The sequence below is a fragment of the Sinohyriopsis cumingii genome, chromosome 19, assembly GCF_028554795.1.
Source record: "Sinohyriopsis cumingii isolate HCF-2022 chromosome 19, ASM2855479v2, whole genome shotgun sequence".
Lineage (NCBI taxonomy): Eukaryota > Metazoa > Mollusca > Bivalvia > Unionida > Unionidae > Sinohyriopsis > Sinohyriopsis cumingii.
In genome coordinates this window covers 29194037-29215727 of record NC_142979.1, presented here as the reverse complement: position 1 = coordinate 29215727, position 21691 = coordinate 29194037, and the positions used below count along the sequence as shown (strand labels likewise).

Here is a 21691-nt window from a genome sequence, read left to right as displayed (position 1 = left end):
AGAGTTTATATTTTCCTGTCTATGATACTGGTGAAAAATCTGGATATTTAAAAAATAATGTGCTGTAAATAATATAAAAATGTCTGACAGATCCTTGCAAGCTAAGCAGTCTTGGTATTCTCCCGACAAGGTCAAGGTTAAAGATTTTCATTCTAAAAAATCTTAAAAATTCCCTCAAATGAAATGATTGAAATTCTTCAATTCGGTGAAAAGGTCAATAAAACACTATGTACAAAGTTACCTTGACAAAATACAGTAATAGGAAAACATTAACATAGTATAAGACTATAATTCATGTGTAGAATCGACTTTATCTTCTAAAAAGAAACAAATGACTATTCATTTATTGAATCAGTCGTGACTCCCGGTATGCACCTATCACAACATATTGCGAAATTATCAAGTTACCCCCACCTAAATACAATATAAAATAAATGGCAAGCGAGCTCTAAAGCCAATACCCGTTTACACAAATTTTTAAGAAAGATAGGATAAAATCGTTTACAAAAGGAAATCATACGCAATCTCAGTGGGGACAAAAAGGAAAAAGTAACAGGTATAAGCATGTCTTTCGTACACACTGTCTCAAAAAATGTGCCCTAAAGCGTAAAGCGGTACAGGTTTGTACAGTAAGTTTTAAGCAGTAACACCTTACTGAATTGCTGCAGGTGCCTGATTTCCGTATTACATATAACATGGTACTACGTAGACAAAAATGCTCTGAGATTGTTTTGCTTGTTTTGTTGTTGCTGTTTATCAAAATATACTATCCATCAGAGATGTTTGTAGAAATTGCGCGGCCAGATTACATATGCTAATTTCGTTAAACAGTTAAAAAATATCTCCATTCAAAACAAACTGGGGTTTTACAGGAAAGTCAAAATCAATAATATAAGCACCATACATACGGATTTTATTTAGTATATACAATATATCATGTTCAATAGCATATTCATTACAGTTGGTTAACAAAATTCTGCAATGTTTTTCTGTAATTGCAATTACGGACATACAATCCAGAATCGTCAAAGTGATTCAGACATACATCACTGATGTAACAGCCCACATTAGATTTACATATTCTCCGATTTAGATCATCCATATAACTGTCAAACAGAAAAGGCGAAAAAACTCCTCCCTGTCTATCGCAATTCGTTACTCGCAAGGCATCTGACTAGGTATTGCCCGATCTTACAGAGAGTGACTGTATCAGAGAAACACGCGGTGAACAATATATGCATGAATACTGTTATCCAAAATATTTCCAAAAGAAGTTTGATCCTACCAAATACCTTTGGAGCATATATAAAATAAACATATATAGGAATACCATGATCAACATAATGTACTGTTTACTGGAAGGCAGATAACACATATCAATAGAATGGAGCTTTCTAAATCCAAAATGATTCTCAGATAATAATTTAGCAGCCTGGGATCGATTTCAAGAGGAAATGTTCTTAAATCTTATAAACTAAAGCACATAAAGTAACAGGTTAACTATTGAATATGCCTGTGATATCATCGTGTTTGTTATTATGTGATATCAGGTTTGCTCTTGACCATGTGATATCACCAGGTTTGTTATTGACAGTGTGTGATACTATCCTGTATGCTATTGGCTATGTCTGTGATATCATCAGGTATGCCATTGACTATGTGGTATCATCATGTATGCCATTGACTATGTGGTATCATCAGATATGCTATTGACTATGTCTGTGGTATCATCCGGTTTGCTGTTGACAATATCAATGTGTATGTCAGAAAACAAATACTTGGTAGATATCCATGAATGACCACCATGATGAATATAAACTCATGATGACAGCAATTCCATCATTATCATATCTTAAGTGTTCAGCTGAGAGAGAATCCAGTCCACGTGGTGTACTCCAGTTCAGGAAGTTGCGTTTATTACAATTTTGCTGGAACTTGGTAGGCCACCAGTCTTCAGATTCATATAGTTAATACACGTCACATCCGCCTTGACACTCAATTCAACAGAATCCCCGAAAGCGACTTCAATATACTAACGCTAGGAGTTTCACCTGATGCATCATCCATCACTGAAGCAAGTCTCATGGCTTTATTTGTCTCTCTATTTACCGATCGCAAAAAGATTAATGATCTCATTCTAACAAGACTGAGACAAGCGTATCATTATGGAGCGACCTTTCATTCCGTACGCAGGTACGGACAGCATATTTGAATTAGACCCGTGTTAAACGCACATGATGGCATATACTAGGTTTCCGACATTTACGCCAGAGTGTATTCACGTCCCGTACTTTTCATGTGGTTTATACACAGACTCAAGAAGGGTATAAATCGTTTTTCTGATTCTTTATAAATACTCGCGACTATATCGCGCATACATTTGACAAGAGAGATATATAAACAATCGATTTGCAGAATGTACCTACGATCTTTTAGGATCGACCATTTAATTTGCTCGGGGTAGGAGGTGGATGAAGGGATTCTCTATCGAACCCAGATATTATATTTCTTTTACTCAAGAAATGTTTTTCAACCAATATGACGGATAAAATAGCTTATCTCAACAAAGTGAAGGGTCAAGCGAAGGTGCAGAGTGGACAGGATACAGTACGATGTACATCTCTTGCATATCATCGACATTAGTTTGCACCAAAATAATCTACATCATGTATAAGAAAATTAAATTTCTTACACTTGAGAGAGATTTTGACTTACAATCAGCATTCCAATCACCTATCATATAAGTATTTACACAATTACTGCCATAAACAATAGCTTGAATCTTACTAAGATAATTTACAAACGCTTCAAAGTTATCCGGATAAACAGCGCCCTTACCGAAAACATATTCAAAGAAAACATGTTCTTTGTTAACTACCTTACCTTTTTCTTAGTGACTGTGCATGTTAAGCTGGCCAGGAATCATGTGCGCACCTATGCCGACAAGTTTAATCATACAAATTAAGCTGAAAATATGTAACAATATACTGTTCAAAACGCTTGGTAAATATTAGCTTTAGTTTGAACCCACGTGATATGACCTGCTACATACACTGAGTGCCAAAAGAGAAGTGGCAGTTGTGCAGACCAGGTACATGATTTCAGACATGGCAGCTTTCCTAGGAAAATGGGATTTCGTGTCATACGAAAATCTAGATGCTTACATGAATGCCACTGGTAAGTGTTATTTTATTTCTCATGAGGCTATTTTCTAAAGTTTTTCTGTCTACAATCAGCTCATATTGATGTGTTTGGGATGATTAGATGTATTGTGTCACTCGATTCCACCTGAACCTAGGACATATTCCAATATGATATGTATAAAGTGTTTCTTTCATTTTCTATGCAATTCTTTTTTTTTTAGCAATTTAAGCTTTGACTAAGACAATGAGACTTCAGCAACATTATTCAGCTAATGATGGTGCCAGTTTGTTTAAAATGGAACATGATGACTGATTAAATGTATTTTACCCTATCCTCTAAATCTGAGTTTTACTGATAAGGTTTTACTGGGTATTGAATATGTTTCACATAGGAGAGTTATATTCGGTCCTTTGCGGGTTTTCATTGGATTTTAATAGATAAGCTTAACAATGTCCTCAAATATTTGAACAAAATAAAAATGAAGTAACTAGAAGCAATTGTGAAAAGTAAGTTCTGACTTTGGTTTTAAAAGATGTTTGACTTTTTTAAACGAGTTTCTTAGAAAAGGTTTTGTTACATGCAAAGATAATTTGCTTATTTCATGATAGAAAGTAGTCACATGAATATTAAAAGTGTTTCCTAGGTAACGCATTCAAACTGTGTCATAAATGACGTTGAAATATCCATTTGCTTACTCCTTTGTATTTGCATAGTGCCAATTAGTAAACCCTTGGTGCTTGGGAAATTTACGCACAAATCAATTCAAGTTCACTAATTTGAATTATTTGACATGTCGGAATTCAGTTTACTCTCAAACAACAGTGCAAAACTACTTTTTAAATAGTTTTAGCGGCTTAGATTCTCATTTAGTTTATTCAAAAAGGCAAAACTGCGAAATAAGGACAAAGAAAACAAACAATAAACATCAATGAAAATGTTGAATTGATTAAACTTTACATTATTTTGGATCTATTAGAACTATCATTTTAAAATTGTGGATATGGTAATCTAGTCGGTTTTGACCTCACCTGTGTGTGTGTGTGTGTGTGTGTGTGTGTTTTAAGGCACCTCTGCACGAAAGGGGATCAGTAGTGCCATAAAATGGCTAGCTCAAAGAAATGTGGAATTCAGTACAAAGAGATAAAATATAACATGCAAGGAGGGATGGAGAAGTATTCTGACACCGGACGTCTGTACAACATTTTTGTTATCTAATCAGATCTAATGATAGTGTATTTATCGGTTTCTACGCATAGTGAAGGCCGCAAATCTCTGTATAGACTGTTTTGTTTGGACAACGTATGCTACATTTTTCGCTCTTCACTGTGCTAGAGAATGTGTTTGTCTATATCATATGTTGGTATGTATTGCACCATTTATCATCAAACTGACCAGTATGGTCAGTATGGCCATGACTTTTTATGGGCGTTAAAGACTAGGATGTCTGTAAGTTTTTCGGTCTACGGTCAGCTACTACTGATGCGTTCGGGATGATTAAATGTATTGTGTCACTCGATTCCACGATGGTCAGTGTTTCTGGATGATTTGACCTACTTTTGGGTCGTTTGGATAGTGTATTTTGTAGCCGCAGTTCATCAAATATTTAGACAACTCGTCGGACCCTTTTTGGAACGTTTCATCGTCAGAGCAAATTCTGCGTATTCTTTGTACCTGTCTGTTCAGAATGGAATGCATGCATTAGATGACAAATGGATACCAAACGTGTATGTTGTTACATAATGCGTCGACAGATATGCGTCTATGATAGTTGTTAAGAATATTCAGTAGAACACACAAGAAAGACCCAGATCTGCCCGCGGAAACAGTTCGCCCGGTTAAAACACATGTCGTAGGTTTTTGAAAGCGATCTAACAGGTTATCAGCATGTATAAAATACGGCAAGGCAAAGCATAGCAACGCAAGTATCCTTACACAAAATATATACTTATTGATTTGAACATGCGTCTCCTAAAGCTGTCTATTTATACGTCTATGTACTGCTGCTATACAGTTAAAGGATCAAACAAAATAAAAACAAGTTTAAACAAGAATTGTCTTCAAACTGATCATTGACGACGAAGAAAAAAACAGACATACGGTAATTATAACAAAAATAGAGTTTGTAAATTGTGCTAGCTTTGCATTCTCTCGTACGCGTCTCTATACGTAAACAGCGATCGAAATTTTATTATATTGCCTATATGTATCAGCTTTTGTCAAGTTAGTAATGGATGCCTCTAATGTTTGTATAAACTGATCACGAAGTCTTTCCTTAATCATTGTATCTATCCTGCAATTTTGGGAATGTTTTGATAAACATAATAAATTGAAACCCAGTTTCTGATAGAACGTTTTGAGTGCTCTCAACCCATTTGTATCTGCATAGACCATTGGTATAATCCTGCAGTAGCTTCAGATACATGATGTCGGATAGTTTCGTTTGTTTTACCATTAATGAGATTTGCCCAATAACCAATCATTCTCTTCTTATTTGCAAGTTTAGCAGGGTTCTACCAAGTTCGCTATAAAGCATATACGTGGGGTGGATTTTTTACCTTTTAGCACATAATTTAGAAAATCTTAATAAACCTGCTCCATCATAGCTTATCCTTCAAAACCGCAGATCTCAGCCGCGTATGTGAGAATTGGGACTATTGTCATATGAAAATATCTCAGCCGCGTATGTGAGAATTGGGACTATTGTCATATGAAAATATCTCAACCGCGTATGTGAGAATTGGGACTATTGTCATACGAATAAATCACAGTCGCGTATTTGAGAATTGGGACTATTGTCATATGAACATATCTCAGCCGCGTATGTGAGAATTGGGACTATCGTTATATGAAATTATTTAAGCTAAATATCATCAAGCAAGTTGAGATTTATTATTCTTTTCTTAAGAAGGTATATAACTTTCCTGGCTTGACTAATTAGGTTCTTAATTCCCAACAAATATCTACCATTCTCCGTTAAGGTCAGCCCCAAATATTTATAATTTCTGACAATTTCAAGTTTCAAATCTCCTAATTTGAACTTCACATTTTTCCTGTTTCTGCATTTTCCAAAATTTATAATTTTCACTTTGCTTGTTTTAGTGATAAGTTAATATTTTTGGCAATAATGAAAGAAAGGTCATGTTTTTTTTGTTTGTTTTTTTTTTGCATATCTCGTGGATTACCTGAAAATACAACATTATCGGCTGAATAAGTAAAACCAATAGTTCTAAATATCTCACTGTATCTCCATCCAGTAAATCAACTGTGATGTCATTACCACTTGAGCTCAAAATGTTATTCTCTGTGTCATTTAATACAGGGCAAATTATAAAGGAGAAAGGTTCTCGCCTATTCTAACACCTTTACTACAAGTAAGTAGCCCTGATTTCTTTCCATTGTGGAATATACAAGACTTTACATCCATATACATATTCACTTTCACCTTGAGTATTTTCCCATTTGTACCATTGTTAGCACAGTTGATCGAAAGGTAAGATCCGAACAAACTCGAGTGCGCGCGCAGTTCAGCGCTAAATACAAGCATACGATAGCAAAGAAATAAATGCACAGTTTTATTGTGCCATGGTAAAATTAGATTAATAGAGTAGATACTGCTAATTATCTAAATGTTAAATTGTGTTCAATATTGTATGCGCACTCGAGTTTGTTCGGATCTTACCTTTTGGTCAATTGTGAAATCCAAGACTATCAGAATGCAAAACGGCACTTATAGTCGGCTGTTTTCCCAAGGTCCAAATCGGCGAACAATTTTTTGCATTTTCTCTGTTATGTCACAAATTGAACGAAGTGTGTCGAGCTGTTTTTAAAATTGAACTATTCTTGATTACGACTGGCCTAAGTTGGAAATTAGCAGACGCAATTAGGATAAACTAGCAGTGTTGAAACTACCCAGTGGTGCGGACCGGTGTCTTCCCTTGTGTTATATTGTTACAGGTTAGAACCCCCATCCCTTGATTTTCTTTGTAACGAGCCCCTGTGGTGCAGACCAGGTACTTGACTTCAGACATGGCAGCTTTCCCGGGGAAAATGGGATTTCGTGTCATACGAAAATCTATATGCTTACGTGAATGCCACCGGTAAGTTTTATTTTATTTCTCATGAGGCTATTTTCTAAAAATGTTCTCCCTTCCGTATATTCCCCTGATACTTGCTTGTTTTGCCCTTTAGTGTGTACTCATTCCTCCATTTACTATTGATTTTTAATACAATATAACCCCTCAGTTCCTATTTCTAATTGTCTTAACTGCAAATTCTTCTTTTTCTCACTTTAGAGTATCCGTTTTTTTCTTGCGGTATTTATTTATTTAACATAAATCTCTGTTTTAAATTTTTCTGTCTTTAATGTCTTCAAACAAAAGATCAAAATAGAACATTGTCATTACCTCGTCCTACTGACCACTTGAAAAAGATACAACGTGAAGTTTAAATGAACACTTGTTCTTATGTATGGTTTACAGTTCACAAAACAATTTTTCCTACGTGCATCCGTCTTATTTCAAATCTGCAAACTGGACAATTCAATTTTCGCAAATATTCTCAAAGTGGGAGTCTACACTCACAGAGATTTCCTCAGACTGATTTTAAAATGCAGCCTTTGAATGACCCCAGCAACGTCCGTTTAGAAGACCTCCAGTTCACCGCCCCCCCCCCCCCCCCCCCCCACCTCCCCATTACTACTGGATGCGTTTTTCAATAATATGTGCCGGCTGCAGAGGTTTAGGCTCGTTATGCCGCTGAGCTAGTAGTCTTTGAGATCTCGGAGTGTTTGCATACAATTAATCATTAACGGGTTTTTGAAATTATCCATTATTGTCAGTGAACCGTTTTTAAAATAATTATTATTCTAATTACAAAATTTATAGTAATCTTATAATGTGTTAATTATAAATTACTTTTAAATGCCATTTATAGAAAATGTAGCTATGATTTAAGATTAGCATGTTATGAAGATCAAGATAAACAGGAACCTTTGAATTTCATGATTTTATTGTTATGCTACGTAAATTTACAGCATATTTTTTAAAAAAATGCAAAGTGGGAATTAAATACTGTTTCCGAGGAAATAAATGCCGAAATGTAGGGAAATTATTTTTTTACAAAGGAAAGTTGAAACCTACGCAAGAAAGAAAATATTAAACAAATCTGAACGAACAATCTTATTTGATTTATATTAATGCTTTCAAAATTACAACAAGAATGGTCGCTATTCATGATAGATAATTATTTTGCCCACCTTATTTTAAAATAAAATATTCATATGTATCCTGTGTTTATGTGCAGTCTGTATTGGTACTGACACTACCATTATGATCTGTGACATTTTGTAATTGGAAAAATTACACGAAACTTGAGCGAATTTGAGCCTGGTGAGCTGTTTAGTACAGCACTGCGTACGTTGTGTGTCGCGCGTCTGTTAGCAATTTATATTTTAAAATGTTCGTAAACAGAACACAGGACCAGCTTGACAGAGTTTGGCAGAGAGCTTCCTGGGACCATGGGCTTTCATATTTGTTCAAATTGGCCTATCCGCTATCTAATATGGCCGCCGTTATTAAAATCGAAGAAAACAAATACGTTAAATGGTTAGTTCTCGAAGCCTGCTAAATAGATTTTGCCAGATATCATGTTTGTATGAACGATGCCTATCCAGCATCAAATATGTCAGGCATTTTTAAAAGTTCTAAAAACATTTAAACTATTTCTTCCCCATAACCGCCAAGAAGAATGTACCCAAACCTGACAGGAAACATCATCGCATGATGACCTTTCAGATTTATACAAATGATGCCGATCGGCCATAAAGTATGACTGACATTACTTTGATAGGAATAGCCATTAAACTACTTCGTCCCAAAAATACTATACAAGTTACTGATCAAATGAATTTGACAAAATTTGACTCCATTGCATAGGGGGATTTCAATTTTTTTTTTAATCCACTCCACAAGGTGAAGCTTACGATGCTATAATGGTATCCGTCCGTCAATATGCAACGAGTTTTGTTTCCGCTCAATAACTCGCCTTGTCAATCATCGGTAGTTATCAAAATATGTGAGTGACTTGCACTTGGTGTACGAAATAATTTCGAGTTTGGGCTTAAAAGCGTCAAAGCTCAAGATTGATGTGTACCATATTTTTAAAAATTGTGGTTTCAGCACAATAACTCGAGTTCTTCACAATCTGCAGTTACAAGATGTTTTCAGTAGCTTGCACTTGAGGTAAGAATCCTGTTGATTTCGAGGTCAGAAGGTCATGGTGGAGGGTTTGCACTTGTTTTAAGGAAGAACCATACTGATTTTGGAAGCAAAAAGTCAAAGGGCAAGACCACTTTGAATCGAAGAGAAATTGTTCCCTTGTGAGAACATTAGTTCTACATGCCATATCTTCACTAACTTAGTGGACGGCTTGCGCTTGCAAAACAAAGTCTATTTAATTTGGGATCAAAAGGTCAAAGGTAAAGGCCACTATTAGTAAACGAGATAGAAATGGTTTCCGCATAGTAACATTGATTCTACATTATAGACCTCCGCAATTCGTTGTGGATTACTTGTATTTAGGGTAAGGTAGAAGACTATCTAACTTCGAATCGAAAAGCCAATGTTATAGGTCATCTGTACACAAATTTCAGTAATATACTTAAAGGAATATTAAGCTCGGGGCGAGCCTATAATGTGCCGTTCACAGTACTCTTGTTTACAACTGATGCTGATTCGCCGTCAAATATAGCCGCCTTTTCTCAAAATATATGAAACATATCAAAGTCTTCTTCGCAAAAATTGCTCAGGATGAATTATTTCAATTTGACAGAAAGCATCTTGGCACAGACGACATTATATAATACCGATCCACGTTCGAGTTCGGCCACTGTTGCTGAATATGAGGAAAACATCAAGATGACTTTTTATCGGATAGTGATTCCATATATTAATACCTGATACTAAAGTCTTTGTACAAAATAAGGAGGCCGCGGCTGACTGAGTAGTCTAAAGCACTTGCATTTACCAATCACTGCCATCTCACCTCTGTCCGCGTGGGTTCGAGTCTCAGACTCGGCCAGTGTGGATACGTGAGGTTGCCAGTAACTCCCCGTGTGTCTGTGGTTCTTATTGCGTTTTTTTTTTCGGGTTCTTCCTCTACCAGTCATACTGGCCGCCATGTATAGCCTATCGTGTGCTGAAATATGGCGTTATTTCTACAACAACAATACACGAGTGAAATTTAATTATCGATATCTACTTACACGTCATGAAACGTATCGCTTTTCTGCAAACATTCTTACGTTGGGTTTCGAAAATAGCTTCTAATTCCCAGTTCCGTTTATCTACGATGATAATTCTAACTTTTATAGTCCAAGTGGTAGTAAAGCTCATATCACGTACACTTAAAGTGTGTATTTCGTACTGGTTCTTATAAATTGAAGAAAATGTCCTTTTTAATGCATAAAACACACGAAGAGGGGTATAAAAGTGCACTCAAGTATAAGTCACTCGATAGTAGAAGACTGCTGAAATTCTTCAAATTTAGTGTGTAATACGCTAATCACCCAAAGTTCCGTTTTTATATATAAAAAAGATCACTTCCATTTAGGCATTATGGGATTGCGAACCACAAGCAAGATTTACTTACTTCTGAAATTTGAGAGCTTTACAACGTGCAAAACTACGTAACTTCGAAATTGAAGATTTGACAACGGAAGTGGTGCTCCAATAAGCATCGACAATTTTACGCTTTGCAAAAAGACAAATTAACACACTTTTTGGAAACAATTGTGCTGAGCATAAAGTTACTTCCAAGAGATGTATTAGACTGACTTGTGTAAGTCGTGAAAATTAACAAAATAATGGGGCCACTTGTTTGGAACTAATTTGTTGCTCTTAACATACAGATGTGACCTCTGAACTGGTTTGCGTAGGGAAATATCCAAAATTGGATAGTAAATCGCCATATGGCAGAATCGCTTCTTTAGTGACTTTGGTGCAGACTGGCTGATCAGCTGTGTAGGCATTGATCATCGTCAATCAAACGTTTGTTTGTTCTCAAACAGTGTCAAAACTAAGCACAAATAGTATCAGTTTACCGTTTGTTCTCGATGCTACGAGTTCATTTTAGTATGGATTTACGTGTATAAGGAAAGAATCAACCACAGGGACTTCGTCTGCTTTAAGACGCGTTATACTCAAGGGCTTCAAACTTCCCAGGTCCGAAAAGGAGGGAAAGTTGGAAACCATATTAAAAATAAACGTATTTGGACTTTTCAGGAACAGTAGTATTATGGCTTGGCCATGGATTGGGTATGATGAAAAGGGGCCATATATGCTTTGTTCAGCATGTACCACGTTCCCAATGTCAGCCAATACATTCATTGCTTTATTCAACCTGACTCACGCACGTGAAACAAGGGAAGAGCCAGACAGGTTATTGCTAGTAAATAAAACATACCCCTCTCAACCATCAAGGTCATGATTGCCTGAGACTTCATGGAGCGGAGTGAACAACCAGTGATTCAGAGGGACCTTAACTAGTTGATTTCCATTGTACACTGACAGCTTTCGTCTGAGAAAACGCGGCACTCTACCCATACACTCCGAGGGCCAAGGCAATGTTTGGTTACTTGGACTTAAGTGAAAACGGTGTTATTTCTAATCATCTCAAATGAATGGCTATATCACGATAGGACTTTCACCATTAGCCTTGTTATGACATAGTTAGCCCTCAATGAAATTGTGCCAATCGCACATCCTATATGGCTGCCACAATGACCGTCTTAAATAAAAATTTGTATCGCTGAAAAATATTTAAGAGAGATAGCGAGTTTCAACATTCTACAATTAAGATGAATAAATGGACTTGACATCCTGAAAATTCATTTCGCCCCTTAGAAGGTCAGTCCCTTCGAGGTTTGTGATGTCACTTGAAAACTATCAGGTGTATGTAAATAACTCCTTCTTCTTTGCTTAGCTGTCGTGTTTACAATTTTAACGGCTTCATCTCAGACTATCGTAAAATGATGTTCTCCCGCGTGGAATACAATCCAGATATCATCTTTGTTTCTTCAGGCATATCAGAGGAATACCAGACGGTGGCACGAGCGAGCAGACCTATGCTGGAGATCTCCAATAGTGGGGATTCCTGGACCCTAAAGACCACAGTCGGTGATAGGATCAAGGATACGACCTTCACACCAGGTGTAGAGTTTGATAGCGTTGCTCTGACCGGACAGGCTTTAAAGGTAATATAAAGGCTTTAATAGAATGGTATTAGACAGCGTTAATAGAAAGTTATAATGTATTCTTCTATGCAGAATGCTCAGCTAACTACGAGTAACACAGTCCCAGATCTTTCGTCGCGTAATGGGTTGAAAGATCTCGATCGACGTTGTTCACGTAACATAACGAGTAGCACAAACAGTATTGACCCTGTCTTGCAGAACATAATGTGAATGTAGGTCTGAGTCTAAATTTTTCAACCCCTGCTGGGTACGGGATGTAGGATATGCCACATGTATCCTTCTGAATGCTGTTAAGAGGCGACTAATGGAGATCGAAAGGGTGCGGGTTAGAATCTTACCATTGGATTAACCTCAATCGTCTATTATTCCACTTGCTTCGGCATTAAATTGCCTACCTGGTTTGCAGTGCCATAAAGTCCAAATGAAACAAAACCTAAATTCTTGACAGTTTTGTGAGAATTATTTATCTATAAATCTATTAGCAGTTTTGTCTCATATTCTCTTATCGTAAAGTATTTTACGTTGGTTTCAACAGGACTACTTCTTGACGTTGAGAAAATTAAAATTGCCTTTCCAAATATATGCCAGTGTCTTTTGCTATGTTCTTGATCTACTTGTCATAGATCAGAAGAGTTTATGGGATGGTCTTTCGTCCGTCCTTCACCTCTCATTCTTCCGTAGGTTAGCATTGGTTTGTTGTCGTCGCTCCTACTAAAATAATTGGAGGATTGCAATGAAACGTTACATACCTATTCAACCGATGGTCTAGTTGGTCGTAAATGAAAATGGTGCTTCTTGAACAATTAATATGGCTGCCAGGGTAGCCATGTTTAAATTCCAATTAATTCTTCTCCTTCTGATTGGGTGTCACATCAACAAAGGGATTGCATTAGATGACTTCTTATGATGTCTAACTGGTCCTAAATGAAAGTGGTGCCGATCTGATATCCAATATGGCCACCACACATCGGCCATCTTTAAAATCTTGTACCGTTACTCATCGCAAGAGGATGAGATTATCAACATGGTGATTTACTAAGAGACTTCTAATGATGTCCAGTTGGTCCTAAGTAAAAGTGGTGCATGACTGTCATCCAGTATGGCCGCCATAGAAGCCATCTTGAAAATCTTATCACTACTCCTCCTGAACTGAAAATCATGTTGTCATTGGGTTTTCACCAAAACTCATCTTGTGATGTCTAGTTCGACCTAAACGAAAATGTAGCCGATACGAGGTTTAACTTGCCTGCCACAGCAACCATCTTGAAAATCATATTATTACTTCTCCTCCATGAATATAAAGTCATCATAACACACTGTTTTCGCCAGAAGGCTTCTGTCACGTTAGTCCTAAATGAAAATATGGCAGGTTTTTGTCTTTTATGGCTGCCACAATGCACAGCTTGAAGAATATTGTTATTACTATTTATCCTGAATTAATGCTCATATCAGCCTGGGAGTTTCACTGAAAACTTCGTATAAAAGCAAGCTTGAAATCTTGTGTTCACTATTCCTCTTAAATTTAACGTCATTTTGACATCATGTTTTAGGAGAGTTCTTATGGTGTCTAGTTGGTCCTTAACGAAAATAACTAACCCTTAACATGGCCAGCATAGTGATTATCTTGATAATATTGTTATCTCTACTCCTCTCAAATGGTTCCCAATGTGAACATGGGATTTCCACCAATAGACTTATTATGATGCATAAATTATCCTAAATAAAATTGATGCCTATCGTAGATCTAAGATGGATGCCACTACAACTGTCTTAAAAATCGTGTTGTCCCCAAATGGATGATAAGTATGACATGGGGTTTTTACCAGATGAATATGTGCGTCACAGCAGCTAATTTTGAAAACTCTTGTAACTGCTAAAAAATATTAAACATGGTTTCAGCACTCAGTAGTTAAAAGGAAGAAATGGTATTATCTTGAATTCAGGGAAGTTCTTTTCGCCTAGCAGAGCATCAGTCCCTTCGAGGGACTCTTGTTGATATTTATTTCTGTCGTTCTACTTTTGTCGTTAACATTTTAGAGCATTATCAGTGATAACATTTGAATTTTCATATAATAACGCTGGCGTTTGGTTTTATTACTGAATGTGATTTAATAGCATTGTTAGTGGTATTTCTCTAAGATTACTAGGGGCGTTATATATATATATATATATATATATATATATATATATATATATATATATATATATATATATATATGTCACTGATATGACCAGTACACTTGGGACTCGTTCAGCTTGTAGAGCGTTCCTATTTTTTGCAAATTGTCGCACTAAATATTTCAGCTATATTAGTGACTACAATATTTACCGTTGTGTTTGAAGGCTTTTGATGAAAGTGTATGATGCATCGCTTTTAGTACAAGCCATATAGGCATTCAGCTCCGATTGTTTCAGTAATGGGTGTCAATGTTTTAGAATTTGATTACATATGCCTTTAATTGGTCAGTATTCACTTTATTCGGATACTCATGCACCCATTTACATTTTCAACGTTCATTATTTACAGCCCACCCCCAGTAAATACATCCGGCAAGATCAATGTTAAAGTCCGTGGAAATATTTGGATGAGACCAACCAGAGGTGTGATTTATTTCAAACGAATTAAATTTTGAGCGTTGTGAAGGCAGTTATTTGTTATGATCGACCCAACGTCCACTTTTCAGGCCACCATTGTAAAAGTTCAAAGCGAGGAATAAATTTTGTCCGGAAGTTTTTCGACGACATTTAAGGCGCGGTATATTCAACAATCATGATTGAATATACCATGGTTAAAGTATATTAGTTTGAAATTTGATTACTACAATCAATTATTATTTAATATGAGTAAATGTACCTACATGAACAGATAGATATATGCTTTTATTATTGAGCAATCATTCATAATAGCAACAAAATAATTTAAAGAAAGAAGTTTTTGGAGACATTAATGTATAGGACCTGATTGTGAATCAACTCTACAAAATATAAATATTTTCCACTTTTTTTAGTTTCTTTTCATTTACTCATGTCACAGTTTTACTTAAAAGTCCAACAAAATATAATCAGGAAACAGATTTGTTTGGTAAGATTCTTCCAGTTCTGTGTAAACATTATTACCACCTCTGGTGCATGTTGGTTTTGAAACTTGAACTAAGCCTCGACACCAGTTCCTTACCCAAAAGGTTCATCAGAAATGAGTTCAATAATAGTATAGAATTATATTTGCAGGGTACCGTGGTTATAGAAGAAAAAAAGATCATAGAGACGCAGAAAGCCGGTGATGCTGAAATCATTGTTACAAATGAAGTGTCCGGAGATGAACTAGTATCAGTAAGGATCAACTTCTATCTATCTATCTATCTATCGTTCGTTCGTTCGTTCGTTCGTCGTAATAATTTGGGGCTCCGACTAATTCTTTTTTAATGCAAATATTCGTTTTTAAAAGCCATGCAGACCACAGCAGTGTCAAAGTTTCAAACTAGGATCTTTATATCCAGAACGTTATCAAAGTCATATTTGTATAGCCTGGAATCAGTGTATAGGTGTATATGTCTGTCTGTTGGCAATTAGATTTGCCTTACTAGTTGTATAGCCTGGAATCAGTGCATATGTTTATATGTCTGTCTGTTGGCAATTAGATTTGCCTTACTAGCTGTATAGCTTGGAATCAGTGCATATGTGTATATGTCTGTCTGTTGGCAATTAGATTTGCCTTACTAGCTGTATAGCCTGGAATCAGTGCATATGTTTATATGTCTGTCTGTTGGCAATTAGATTTGCCTTACTAGTTGTATAGCTTGGAATCAGTGCATATGTGTATATGTCTGTCTGTTGGCAATTAGATTTGCCATACTAGTTGTATAGCCTGGAATCAGTGCATATGTGTATATGTCTGTCTGTTGGCAATTAGATTTACCTTACTAGATTTTTTACGGCATTATTTCAAGAATGACAGTAATAAGAGATCTCGATCGCTTTTCAGAGAAGGCATGGCACAAAATTTCAGTCGGATTGCTCAGAAAATAACATCTCCTTGCCCATTTTTGGACAACATCACTTTTCCCTTTTAAACGGTTACCTCACCTTTTCTTTTCATTTCGGATGGATGTAAATCTGTATGCTATAAAAACACATTTTCATCTTTTCAGGTAATGAGTGTGAAGAACGTGCATGCCACGATTAGATTCAAGAGACAATAGATGCCATCGGTCATTGCAGTATTTTGTGCATACTCGTATTTATTCCATATTGCTTAATACAACATTGATACAAAATCTTTAGAATAAATTCACTGCAAACAGTTTTTAATAATGATTTCATTCCTAGCGTACTTATATTATATTGTTTCCCACAAGCCGCAGTAAGACCGTGTCCATTGTAGTTTAAAACTGCTAATCATGTTATTCCTACATCCAAAATCAAACCAGACTTTATATAGTGGTTTATTAGCTCTGCTTGTCATAGACCAGAAGAAATTATGCAATGCTCTCTTCTCCGTCGTCCATTTATCGGTTAGCACAAGATTGTTATCACTACTCGTCCTAAACTACTTAGAAGATTACCATGACACATTACACACACATTCATTCCATAGTCTAGTTGGTCTTATGTTAACACGGTGTTGCTCTCAAATCCAGTATGGCCAGCACAGTGGCATTTTGAAAATCTTATTGCTACTCGTCCTTAATATATAGTTATATCAACACAGGATTTTCACTATAAAAAAGATGATTGGTCCTAAGTGAAAGTGCTGCTGATTTGAAGTCCAATATGACCGGAATCTTGAAAGTTTTATTATCACAAATCCGCATCAACCGAACACTAGACTGATCTGGAGTTTTCACCAAAAAAAACACAACTTCTTATAATGTCCAGTTTGTCGTAAATGAACATGGTACGGTACAGATGTGGTACGGTACAGATGTGATATCGAATATGACCGCCACACTACAGCCATCTTGAAAATCTTGCTATTGCTACTTCTCGTGAATGGATGGTCGTATCAACATGAGATTTTCACTGAAAGTCTTCTTATGATGTCTACACCCAATAAAGCTTTAGGCCCGTCTAGATACTTTTGTTAATAATATTAAAAGGCATTATTGAAGTCCTATTATAATTTTCCATGATTCGGACACAATTCTACTGGTATAGTAAAGGCGCTTTATTTATGGGTCAGTAATTACTGTCTCGAATTCTGCCTAAAGGTCACCAGTATTATGCAGTCACGTATCGTAAACAGTTGCTTTTTCAAAGGTCAAGTAAATGAAATTATTGTAAAAATTACCCTCTATCGAATAAGCACGTGCTTTATTCCCAATGGTGACTGCATAAGAGAGGTTTTGTTTCATTTAGCATTGTTGTACGAGATATGCATATTTATTTTACATCTATCAATTTTGTCATTCAAGAGAGAGTCAAAATTTTAATCGTCATTTCCTATAAGACGGAAAACATTATTCGAGTTATCCAAACCTGTATCACCATTATTTAAAACAAGGTTGGAACTATTTTTCCTTTGATATGTCATGGTTAAAACCTAACAAGTTGAATAAACATCATTTAACCTAATTTTGCAAACAAAAATGGAATGAGCAAAATGCTCTGTAAAATTCTGTATAATCAAGTTCCAACAATTTGTCCCAACCCGTTGTAAATAACTGTCAAAATAACGCTGTCATTCCATGCCAAGTCTCCACTGAATTCTCTCACATTGATTTTAGTCTGGCCTCTGGGAAAGAGTTATTGAATTGTTAAAATCTTCCTTGGTGAAAATGTTGAGAATTGCAAAATGACTGTAAATCATTGCTATGGGTCTGCTACCCCCATGAGTCCAACAATTCGTGTTATTAACATTAATCATAGTTAGAATGGGTGCCTGCTGTTTGCACACGCTCCATTCGTAAACTGTAATATTCATGCGCATATCTGCCTATCAATATGTAATTCGGTTTATGTCTTAGGATGAAGTTCGTATTAAAGAGATTGAAATCTCCTTTGTCTTTCAGTTAAATATTTTGATTTTTATTAAATTATCTGAAATTGCTAGGTATATAGCAAAAATATCATTATCACAGTAATTCGATCTTGATCGATAGATTACCTCTTGTTATCAGCATCAGAAAATCCGGAACTTGACTCTACGCTACTCCTAACAACTCGAAGTGACCTAGCAATCAAGATCGTATTACTCAAATAATATATATATATATATATATATATATATATATATATATATATATATATATATATACCGAATTTCAGACCCTAACCTGGAATAAAAACAGCTTAATTTTAAACAGAGAAATTCGCTTTAAATATTATTACAATGTCGTATTTTCTTGAAAAGAAGATTGTAATATCAGCGAGTCTCTCTCTCTCTCTCTCTCTCTCTCTCTCTCTCTCTCTCTATATATATATATATATATATATATATATATATATATATATATATATATATATATATTAATACACACAGTCTTTGAAAGTCTCGAATCAGGCATTTTTTCATGAAGAGTTTAGTACACGGCAAATCTTCATTCTAACGTGACCTATAATTTGGATCTTCTCCAGCAGATTGATTTTATTCCTACATCGTAATGACAAAAAAGAAAAATACAAAACAAACGTAAAACAGATTAAGAAGATGTTTCGAACGAGTTTTAACATGAAGGTATAGACATAGGTAGAAAATAATGCGTTATAAACTCCGAATGTCGGCTTCATGGAGGTTAGACGGTGGAGAAACAAGTTTAAAAGGTTCATATATTGTCTACATGAGGCGATCAGACTTTTTTCACTTAAATTCAATTTTGTTTCACTTGCTGTAAAGGAACACTTTAAATCATCGGTTTAAACAATGCAGTATTTCTATACAATATAAACAAAACAGTAAAAACACAACAAAAAGACCCGACATCAATATCTGTTAAGTAAACTGAAGATGGAGCAGCACTTGTGCATTTTTGTTAAAAGGGCTTGACATATTCATGTGTGTAAGATGGCAAGTACGTGTGACTCTGCTGTCTGCCCAACTAAGGCAATTTACATTCCGTTGCTTCACTATTTATCATTTTCTGTACAGGTGAGAGCAATATTGGAGTTCCCCAAGATTAATATTGTTGCTCCAATTTGAAATAATGCCTTATTCGTCTGCATATGTGTAAAGAAGATTGAGGAAAATCAACAATTTTCATACTGTAAAGCTAGTAAATTATTATATCGTGAGGTTTGCATTCCAAATGAAGGTCTTTACTTTTTTAATTGCCATTAGGATGAAGGCCGAGTGTCACCCCAACGAAACGAGGCCACATCCAATAGACGCAAGATTGATACTGCCACTGGTCAAAGTAAAATTATTTAGTATAGGGTCAATAATGCGGATTAAGTATACCCCCTTCACATTATACAATATGTAGGTACATTTTGCATTTTGCGCGTCGTACTATTCTGCGCAACGATACGTCATTTCTGTAAACATTGGGCCACGTGTCGTTTTTTCGAAAATCCAGTTGGTGTCAAGAAAGAATGATGGGTCCTTCAATTTAGGTAGGTAATATTCATAAAGTGTAAAGTAAACATCCCTCATTTCTATTCTAAACGCATATAGATATGTGGCTTCTAAATGTCAACACGAAGAACCACTCCATGACCTTCTTGAACATGTAAGCAAGAATCTATAATACACACTCCCAATCATCAAAACCTGTTTAAAATTTATCTTTCAGAATGATTAAAATGTCACGTAAGATCAATACTGCTTGTTAATCCAAGATTTTAATTTTGTAAGAAGTTGTCTTAACTCATTAACCCCTGGCGCCGAGTTTACGTGGCAGGAGGTAGTAGCCTACTGCCGAGCTCTGTATTGTCAAGGTAATGTAAAATACACCAATGTGTGTGTGTGTGTGTGTGGGGGGGGAGTATTATAGAAAGGTAGACAGATGTACAAATAATCTGGAAGTTCTAGTTGCACTACAAAATGCAGAGGGAAAAACCTCATTTTTTGGACCAGATTTTTTTCCACCCAAAATTCGCCCGTGGTCGGAATCCGATTTTGCGTCCGGATTTTAGAATTCTTGGTCTCAGATCTAAGGCAGACCGGTACGAACTGCAAACAGACAGATGAAGCTTTTCAAAATGTAGGATACGATGGGCATTTGGAACAAAGAGTGGTCTCGATACGAAAATGATGGATCCCTTAAGCACAAAAAAAAAAGAAAAAGAACTCCACTTTTGCCCTTCTGCTCATGCGCGAGAAATGTAACCAATGGAAAATGATGTTTCTAACACAACTCGATTAGACTAATTGAAAATCTGTTGGAAGTCGATGTATTAGAATGTATTCCGAAATAACCCCCAAAATGTGTTTCCTACTCGCATTTCAGGCGAAATGACAAAAACCTCCAGGAGTTATTGAGTTAACCAATTTGTGAACTTGCTGCTCAATCGAGATTGTCAAAAAATTCCCAGGGGTATCCGAAGAAGCGGGATTGTCGAGAAATACTCAGGTGTATAGTTGGTTTCAAATTTCATCAGTGTTTTTCCCCACAAACGCGACGTTGTAAACACAATACATCCAATTCATTGTTGGTTCTCTTCAACTTATTACGTTATTAAAGTTATAAAATGCTGAACTTTGACTATTTGGTGGTTGGGGTGAAAATCGGTGTAATTTTCTTAATAGCTCTTGCGATTTAGTGACACACTTACGTTCAGTTTTCTAAAGCCAACAATAAACCTGACCTAGTTCCTTGAAATACTGACGGAAAGAGTCCAAAGTAATGCATGGGCGCTTTAGAAAGAAAAAAATATGACTTCATCGCATTACAGCCGGCTATCCCCAGAGATACAAGTCAACAATTAATATGGCGAAGTGTACACATGACCACGACGTTGCGAAAGTACTGAAGGACGAGTCAACATAGTAATCAGCAAAACATAATTACAATTTGATTTTTCTATCATCATCATAATTATCATCGTCATAACCATAATCACTATAATGATGTTGTTGAAACAAAGCATCAGTAATGTCAGGGGTTGACCATTGGATTTCCAAGGACTTTATGTTTTGGGGGAAAATGTAGCATCATATATCTTGAGAAAAGTACTCTTGCTCTGATTTGTGAAAAATGTAAATCGGACATATTATGTTGGAATTTTGTACCTTGCGATAAAGGAAAAACAAAATCTTCTTCTGGTCATTAAAACATCGATCCCTAGCTCTATGTACTTAGTCAAACTTAAGTGTACACGTATTCCTTTATGTAGGTTAATAATATATATGGAAATGAAGGG

General features: G+C 35.9%; 1 protein-coding gene across 1 annotated transcript; it reads left to right on the top strand.

The window, feature by feature from the left end:
* The first annotated feature begins 2927 nt into the window (after positions 1–2927).
* Positions 2928–16697, top strand: LOC149775347 (sodium/calcium exchanger regulatory protein 1-like). The gene is made up of 4 exons (XM_089943315.1): positions 2928–3177; positions 12222–12394; positions 15623–15724; positions 16543–16697. Exons 1-4 carry the CDS (start codon positions 3096–3098, stop codon positions 16591–16593), a joined length of 408 nt encoding a protein of 135 aa, XP_089799441.1. The 5' UTR covers positions 2928–3095; the 3' UTR covers positions 16594–16697.
* The last annotated feature ends 4994 nt before the right edge of the window (positions 16698–21691 follow it).